Here is a 9,382-nt window from a genome sequence, read left to right on the forward strand (position 1 = left end):
GGTCTTTTTATGCAAGCGATTTTCAGACGTGGTTAGCAACAGGAGACTTTCTGTTGGTGATGTGCTCTCACAACCACCGATGGGAGGGAGGTCGGTTGTTTGGAGCACCCATGAGGCAAGCTGCACAATATATATATATATATCCTGATGCATGCTCAGTGATCATATATATATATATATATATTTAGAAATCAACGTTGAGGGTGAATGGGCAGGTGTGTGGAATAAACAAAACTATGTTTTTTAACAGCACATGTTAAAAGTAGACACTGTTGCTTCAATACGGTGTAATACAGAATGCGTTTCTAACCCTGATGTTGTTTAAAGCCTCATGTTTTCTTCCTCACGCTGATCCTTCAATCTGTCACAGTCATCTGAGCAGTGTGGCTCCAAAAATGTATGTTTTCCATACAAAGCAGTGCAAAACTCACAAATACTGTCTTTACATTTACCAATGAATAAATGCATTTAGAGTTTTTGGGATAACTTGGTTAGTAACCTGGTCTTAATCAAATACAAATGTTGAGAACGTTTCTGTAGAGACAAATGGTGTAAATATCTTGCATAAAAAAGATTTTATGTTGTTTTCGTGAACTTACGTTATTGGATCAGTCCTGTAAATTTCCAGTGACAAGGTCCTTCTTTGTTTGTAAAGTGATGTATGGAAATGTTATTGAAGGTTACCATACTTTCTTATCAGATAGTTGTTTGAAGGGACTCCATTTGGAAAGTAGAGTTTAATTCTAAACTGATCAATGATGAGCTAATGACTAGTCTGAGCTGGACCAAGATCAAAGTGGATTGCCACCATTTTTAAAACAATTCAGAACTCAAAAATGTTATAATGTAAACATTGTCTTCTAGGCCTTTTTTAGAGATCGCTGTCAGGCATCAACACACTTTGGTCTTGACTAGGGTTGGGCCATATCAAATTGTTCACAATAATACCAGTTAAAAAAAAAACTTGCCCGGGAAAATAAATTGTATCATTATATGCTAATTTCAGGACGTAAATATTGTATGTCAGTGTTTCCCCTACCATTATACAAGCGGGGCACCTCGCCCCGTTAACAGAAACGAGCGCGCCGATCAAACTGAACTGCGCACCCCTCCCACCTGTCGGTACTGGTGTAACGCTAACCTAGTTGCGCGCAGTACTAGCTAGATAAAGAGCTAAAAACAAACAACGCACATCTCTAACCCTAACCAGCTCCAGACTAATGGTACAAACAGTGATCGGCTTGGCTGTATCTCTCCCCTCGTTCTAAACTGCCTGTACAGCCAACACGCAGATCCGCTGTGTCTCTTGACCCACAGTTCCGCAGTCTGTACATGGACTAAGAAAAGAGGCAGATGATCAAAGACAGAGCATGAGAGAAATGGAATCATTCCTGCAGGAACAGAGGAAGTTGAAACACCACAAGCTTCAGGGTCAGCTGATGACACCTTGTCACAACTTGTGGAAATTATAGCTCAAATAAAGGCAACATTTATTTTGTTGTATGTATTTTCCTGTATGTTACATTTATGCTCAACAGATCTTAAGCTTCATTTTATTTAGTTTTTTTGGGAACTGCACCTGCACTTTAGTTTTTGTAGTAGATTTTGTCGATCTATATTTTGTGCAGACTTTTTAAACACGAGTATCATTTTTATTTTTTATTTTTATACTTTGAGACTGAATACTTTACTAAATAAAGTAATTGCAGTAAAATGTTGTTTTTTTGTTTTTATATAATACTACAAAGCAAAATTTTAAGTTAATTTTGTCAAACGAATAACTATGATTTCTGTTTTTTATTTTGTTATATCACAAAATTTATCGTTATTGTCAGAATGCTCTGAAATATCACAATATTATATTTGAGCCATATCGCCCACCGCTAGTCTTGACCCTGCTCAGACTAGCTGTTATATCTGGTAAAGTTGTTCAGAACTAATCACTATTTCAACAAACAGTGTCCATTCAAAGGTAAAATATTGATTGTTCCTTACCATTTCACAGAACCCAATTTCAAAAGAACTGAACTATTCTTTTAGACTGCCGGTACCTCTATTGGTCGTCGTTCCTGTTTGACCTTCTATCAGCGTCCTTGTCAACCCAGACTTTGGGCTTTTCTCTGATCTATTCAGAACTGTGTTTCAGAAAAGGCGTTGTTCAGTTTTTTTTAGACAAGATAAGCAGCTGAAAGCCGACATACCTTTGAACGTGTGTTGGCCTGCCTCCCCAGCCACTCATTAGTCTGGTGTCTGAAGGCTGGTGTTTCCTGAAGCTGCTGAGAAACACGAGCGTTTTTAAAGGTTGAAAAGCCCCCGACAGAGACGTAATTTCCTTATCCGAAGGTGATGTGAGAAGGTAACTTATTTAGCTACTTCCTGCTGCACAGATTAATTTGATTATAGTAACCAAGTCTCAGTGATGAATGTGGTGCAGAGTAAAATAATGTAGCACCTTTGTTGACAACATCCCGTTGTGGATTATATGTGTTTGGTGAATGCGGTGAGAGGCGGGACAAAGAAGGGTCGGCTGGCACACCTGAAACATTTGGTTGCTCTGTTATTTTCAAAATGACTCATTTTCAGATAATGAGCAGGAATCAGTTTAAAATCCTCTGGGTGTGCATATAACTGATATATAGGGAGGCCCAGCCATCTCTTTCCACAGCCACCTTTTCCAGCTCTTCTGGGAGGACTCCAAGGCATTCCAAGGCCAACAGTGACGTAGTCTCACCAGCATGTCCTGGGTCTTCCCCGGGGTCTCCTCTCAATCGGACATGCCTGATACAACTCCCTAGGGAGGCGCCCAGGGAGCATCTTTACCAGATGCCTGAACCGCCTCAACTGGCTCCTCTCGATGTGGAGGAGCAGCGGTTCTACTCCGAGTCTTTTTTGGATAACTGAACTTCTCATCCTGTCTCTAAGGGAGAGTCCATCTACCCTGCTGAGGAAACTCATTTCAACCTCTTGTATCCACAATCTCATTCTTACGGTCACTACCCAAAGTTTGTGGCCGTAGATGAGGGTAAGAATGTAGACCTACCGACAACAGAGAGCTTGGCCTTACAGCCCAGCTCTCTTCACCACAACGGTACAGAGTCTGTAATCCTGCAGACACTGCACCAATCTGTTTGTCAATCTCACGCTCCATTCTTTCCTCACTCTTGAACCAAACCCCGAGATACTTGAACTCCTCCATCTGAGGCAAAACCTGACCCTCGACCCGAAGAGAACAATTTACCCTTTTCCGACTGCGGACCATGACCTCAGATTTGGAGGTGGAGTTAGGGAGGCTGTCAACCTGAAGGAGTCCTTTTTTCATTCATTCAACCTTTGTTTATACAGATAAATCACATTGAACCTCAAAGACTCATTTACAAGTGAAACCTGTTTGGACAGACAAACAAGTGATGAAAATTACAACATTTGGAGGCAAAAAAAAATCCTAACAGATTCTCATTCCTTGGCCGAGGAAAGGCTGCCTGAAATTGAAAAAACACCCCGCACATAAGCACATAGTGATGCAGACATTCCGCAGGGGAGCGGAGACGACATCCTATTCTTTTACTCCAGATTTATTCGTTTGACCTCATTTGGGATGCGAATCATATTTATCATTATTTCTTTTTAATTAGCTGGTCCACACTAGTAGCAAATGTAGCTATTTTCAGAACCCAGGGCAACATTTTAATTACTGGTATTACATTTACAATGTTTCGAGCTTTCTTACAAAAAGGTAAGGTGGTAAGTTGATCATATATTGTGTATCGTATAACACATAGTATATATTTACAAAATATTCCACCTGTCCCATAGATAAATGTGACATCCGTGTATTGTAATGAAAAAACTGCAGTCTGCACAAAATAAGAGGAGGGAGAATGAAACTCTTCTTCAATCTGAGCTTTTTAAAACGGGTATACCTCAAAATCAGAAACTGGCTCAGTGTTTCATACCTAACATGTCCAACTGTTTTGCAAACATACATAGTTGCACATTCTTTTATACATTTATCATTTAATTTAAATATACAAACAATACTTAGATATTTGTGTAAATCTGCAGATCTGTTAGGACTCTTCAATCTTAAGGTTTACCGTTTGTTGTTTCCATCTTGAGCATTTTTGCAGTCCCATAAAATCTATTACATTTTTGCCAAAAAAACAGGGTTATTTTTCTTTCATGCATCTTCGATTGCACTTTACCAAGCCTTTAGCGTCATGCAGTGTGCCTCCGATTAAATATTTTAAATCTCTTGAGAAAGCTGCTTCAAAAGCTATGAGCTTGATTTTCCAGTATTGCATAGTAAAATGTTTTTTTTTTTTTTTACCTGTTGAAACCCAATGTTTTGTTCTCTGGAAATGTGAGGTAAATATAATTTGTATTCTTCTCAGACAGCTGCAATGTAACATTCAGAAAGAAGGCTTTAGTGCCAGTCCAGACTAAAAAGTATTCCTAAGACCTCTGTCAGACTCCCACTGAGGCTATTTTTCTGACCTACAAATACTTTCAAATGCGTGCACACTCTCACTCACACATGCCCCGACTTGTCAGCTCCCCAGTCATGTATCCTGGTCAAGGTGAAGAGTTTGACTGGGGGGTGGGGGGGCAGGTGAAGCTCCAGAAATGCAGACACATGGAGATGAGAGCAGGGAACAGGGGATACAGCTAGCATGTCCTGCCGGCAGCCGCCGCCTTTGTTGTCAGTCTCAAGCTGACAGACCAGATTCAGTGGGATTCTGTCGAGTTACTGCTTTGATGAAATGTTTTCAGGAAATGGGGAAGAGAACCTGAGCTGACTTCAAGTCCTGGTTTTAAAGAGTTGGAAGAGCGTTTTGGTGTAGGTTTTTCCCTGCTTTGTTTACGCTCAGCAAAGTAAGAGCAGATTTTTTTTATACTGCAGGGTAAATTAGCACAAGTTACACATAACACATAGTCTATACGTATTTACAAAAGCAAAATATAATTTTGGGAAAATTACAGCTTCTCGGTTCCTCCCGTCTTTATTGTGAGGCTGTGTGTGGTAGTGTTTACAGAGAAGCCACCAGGCACCAGTAAACCCAGACAAAGAGAGTCACTCAGGTAGATCATTAGTGGTTTTAACAACATGAAAGCTCATAAGTTATGTTCTTATCTTTGCAGCCACGAACCGCATGCTTTTTTTTGTTTTTTTGTTGCCTTTAGCGACATCAAGGGTGGAGAGCTTCCTGTCTCTGCTTTCCGCTTTCAATGGCACTTTTTTCATGAGCAGATTCAGCTGCCCATGTAGAAAGATGTTGCCCTCTTGTTTTGACCTTTGATAAAATCATCAGCATCCACTTTCCACCACTGAAAAAGGAAAAATGGTCATGTGATCAGAATTTGCTCTTTCTGCTGCCTGAAAATAGAGTCATATTAGCTGAGCGGAGTAGAGGAGGTTTTAAAGCAGATTGGATAAATGGCCTTTTGGCTTGTCAGGTTACTGTCTAATAGACAAATGTGGCATTTGTGCAGAGTAACATGATAAAATTACATAGACTGTAAGACTAGATTTTGCTGTGCAGATTTACTAAGGTCTGCAACATTTCATTCTTATTATCTTTGTATTTGGGGTATTTTGGTGCTTTATGTTAAAGAATAAAACAAGGTGGTTTCAAGGTAGACTCTGATTTTGTAAAGCTAAAGTTCGAAATTTACTAAACCTTTTTATTTCTCAAGGTAACTGCCTTGAAATCAGCATTTTCAACTAGCTATAGAGTCGACATGACTAACATTGATGAGAAAATAGCCTACTGCAGGATTATTCAAGCCGTTAGGTCATTATTTTTAATAATAATAATAATAATAATAATAATAATAATAATAATAAACACTGTTGGATGACACAGTTTGTTTAGTTTGTATCGGTTTCCTAAACCGAACAACATCTGTGTTAATACGCGAATATCGGCGTCATAACGCTGAGGCTGCCGAGTGTATCAGTCCGCCTGATTGTCACGTCTACTAGTTAGTCCAGAGCTTATTTAACTCTGTTTTAATGAAATAAACAGTGTCACACCAAAACAAGAGGCTAAATATCAGAGTTCTTTCACGCCTGTAAGATATTTTTGAGAAACAGCTGTATTTAAGCATCGGAAGCAATATAAAAAGGGCCCTAGTTTTGCTAACCATTAGCCTAGCCAGGAGGAAGACGAGTTGAGCCACGCTCGTCTGACCAGCAGGGGGCAGTGAAGAAACCTTACGTCGCTGACGTCATAGAAATGGCGGATATGGATTAAACACGAGGGTTTTTCAGAGTATTTTAACCACTCCAACTGTACGAGGTGTTTCTTCAGGCTCGAATTTACGAACATATAAGAGTGAAATGGGTGACCTGTCGTCGCTGGGTTTGTCAGGCTGGTTGGTTCAACAGTGTAAACATCTGGGAATCAACAAACCCACTCCTGTCCAGGTAAACTGCATCCCAGCCATCCTCGAAGGTAAACCTGCATAAAAATATTATATTTTGAATTACCTGTAAGGAAAAGTTTTATTTTTGTTTAGATAAAATCCTGGATAGTCACAGAACGTGATCTGTAAATGGTGGCTTGTGTTAAACGTGACAATGATTTTGGTTTAATGTCATTTAAACGACAGGATAGTTGCCTTTCCAAATTAATAGTTATTAAAACTTTGTTGAGAGTTTTCAATTGAACGTTTTGGTCTTTAACATTATGAGGAAATGCAAGAAAGCTCATTGACTGATTTAGATGTTTTTATTTATTTTTTTGTTTCCTTGCAGCAAATCATGCTTTTTTATAAAACTTATAGTGAATTTAAGAGTTTGGGCATTCTTGTGTCAGACTGTTTCAATTATTATTTTCTTCTTTGTCTCATTGTTTCTTGTGCACAGTTGTTTTAAATATAAAAACTAAACTACAAAATAAAACATCGGTTTGCAGTTAAATATTAAAGCCATAAGCGCATGCTTGCCTTTATTTTTAAGGACGTCAGTTTTCAGATAACCAAACGATTTTCTTTCATAGCTCTGGTGCTCATCGGTGCATTTGTATTTGCAAATAAGATCCCGGTGCAGATGATCGAGGTGTTTTGCTTCACACAGGTCAGGACTGCATGGGCTGTGCCAAGACTGGCAGTGGGAAGACGGCAGCGTTCGTGCTGCCTGTGCTGCAGAAACTCTCCGAGGAGCCGTACGGCATCTTCTGCCTGGTTCTGACTCCCACCAGGTCAGTGGACACAGATGCATGCGACAGAATGAGCCTATTATTATTATAAAAGTTACAGCAGAGACGTAGGGTTTTACTGATTTAAAAATATCAATTTAAACATTAGTTTAAATGGATAGTTTCATTTTTCAAACAGTTAATTTTATGTTAACTGTACGAGGAATTATTTTTATTTAAAAAGTGCATCGTTTCCCACCTTTTCCTAAATGTTGTCCCTGTAATGTGTCGCAGAGAGCTGGCCTATCAGATTGCAGAGCAGTTCAGAGTTCTGGGGAAGCCTTTGGGTCTGAAAGAGTGCATTATCGTCGGCGGGATGGGTAAGTTCTCAAACACACGGTTAAAGAAGCCATCTTTCCTCTCTCTGCACTTGCTCATGTGCAAACATTTTACACAGGAAATCTCACGAAAACAAATGGCGTAGTATTGTTTGAATTTTATCACACATATCCACATCTTTGCTTGTTAAACCTTCTGGTTATGGTGACCTGTGCACAGACATGGTGACCCAGGCTCTGGAGCTCTCCAGCCAGCCTCATGTTGTCGTAGCAACGCCGGGCCGACTGTCCGATCACATCCGCAGCTCCGACACCTTCAGCATGGCAAGGATCAAGTTTCTGGTGAGATCTAAGAAAGAAAACAAACAACTAACAACGTTAATCTGCTGATTAATCTGATGACCTTTTTTAGATTATGAATGCAAAATGTTATTATCTTTGTCAATCAAAGTTCCAGTTTCCTGTTTTTGGGTCAGATTTTAGATGAAGCAGACAGACTGTTGGAGCAGGGCTGTACCGACTTCACCAAAGACCTGGAGGTGATCATGGGCGTCTTACCGGCCAAACGGCAGACGCTGCTGTTCAGCGCCACGCTTACAGACACCCTGCAGGAACTGAAGAACATCGCCATGAACAAGCCGTTCTTCTGGGAGAGCACGTCAGAGTGAGTTTTAAACGTTAGTAAAGACGATAAAATCCCCTGTTTCTGCACGCAGTTTGATTATTTTGCTTAAATTTAATCTGATTACCTGTGAGGAAGAAAACGGCATAAGGAGCAATTTAGATGCTTTTTTTAATTATAGGAGCACGATGCATATTTATGATGTAATGAGAATTTAAAGACATGAGTGGACTCGGTGACCGCAGACGTTTAGTGAAACATTTTTACACAAACTTCTTAATTCTGGCAGAACGCGAACAGTGGAGGAGCTGGATCAGAGATACATCCTCACACCAGAGAAGGTGAAGGATGCTTACCTGGTCCACCTGATCCAGACGTTTACAGATGAGCATGACGACTGGTCCATCATCATCTTTACCAACACGTGCAAGTAAGGAACTCGTGACGGACTCAGACTCCACGCACACCTGCAGGATCTTGAGTTAGTCAAATTGAAGTTGTGCAACTTCTTTAGGAGTTAGGGGGTTTTTTTCTGGACAATTTAGCATTGTGCATTTATTCTAAATAATTTTCCAATTTTTTGTAAGGAACTGTAAGATTCTCACCATGATGATGCAGAAATTTAACTTTCCAACAATCTCCCTTCACTCCATGATGAAACAGGTGAGACTTACTTGAACAAGTGAAGCTTCAAAACATTTTTTTTTTACAGTCCTGATGAATGTTTTCTGTTAACCGTGACACCAGCCATCAGATAACCTGCATCTAAATCTGCTTTGCTGCTGAAATATGATTCAGATCATCTAAAAACAGTTTGAATAAAGGAAGAAATACTGCCTCATGAAAATGCTGAAATCATAACGTGTTGTCGTTAAAAAACAAATAAGATACGTTTTTTTTTTGCTTTTATCTAGAGAGAACGATTTGCAAACCTTGCCAAGTTTAAGGCCAGCGTCTTTAAAATCTTGATTGCAACGGATGTCGCTTCCAGGTAAGAAATCCTGAGGAACTCTCGTGTTTTGTGCAAGTATAGATTTTTAGAATAAGAATGTTCTTGCAGATGTAGAACATTGTGATACTTTTCTAATCTTTTTTTTTCTCCCTTCCAACATCTTGTAGAGGTTTGGACATTCCAACTGTCCAGGTGGTCATTAATCATAACACCCCAGGGCTTCCAAAGATTTACATCCACAGAGTTGGACGGACAGCAAGAGCAGGTACCGTCCACCTTCAGCTAGGCCTGTCGCGATAAACAATCAATCAATTAATCGCATGATAAATGA

At 39.8% G+C, this 9,382-nt stretch overlaps 1 protein-coding gene across 1 annotated transcript; it reads left to right on the top strand.

The window, feature by feature from the left end:
• The first annotated feature begins 6,217 nt into the window (after positions 1-6,217).
• On the top strand, positions 6,218-9,351 carry LOC119410332 (probable ATP-dependent RNA helicase DDX49). Its single transcript, XM_037677244.1, has 9 exons — positions 6,218-6,455; positions 7,079-7,202; positions 7,434-7,519; positions 7,698-7,819; positions 7,954-8,141; positions 8,389-8,529; positions 8,687-8,762; positions 9,014-9,090; positions 9,219-9,351. The coding sequence occupies exons 1-9, from the start codon at positions 6,341-6,343 to the stop codon at positions 9,349-9,351; spliced, it is 1,062 nt and encodes a 353-aa protein (XP_037533172.1). The 5' UTR covers positions 6,218-6,340.
• The last annotated feature ends 31 nt before the right edge of the window (positions 9,352-9,382 follow it).

Source organism: Nematolebias whitei, chromosome 5, assembly GCF_014905685.2.
Source record: "Nematolebias whitei isolate Nwh7 chromosome 5, NemWhi1, whole genome shotgun sequence".
Taxonomy (NCBI): Eukaryota; Metazoa; Chordata; class Actinopteri; order Cyprinodontiformes; family Rivulidae; genus Nematolebias; species Nematolebias whitei.

Bases quoted from the DNA above. Each gene is read 5' to 3' on its own strand.
- LOC119410332 (XM_037677244.1), top strand. From the start codon at position 6,341: ATGGGTGACCTGTCGTCGCTGGGTTTGTCAGGCTGGTTGGTTCAACAG. The intron at 7,820-7,953 runs GTGAGATCTAAG...TTTTTGGGTCAG, and splicing joins TGGCAAGGATCAAGTTTCTG to ATTTTAGATGAAGCAGACAG. The intron at 9,091-9,218 runs GTAAGAAATCCT...AACATCTTGTAG, and splicing joins GCAACGGATGTCGCTTCCAG to AGGTTTGGACATTCCAACTG.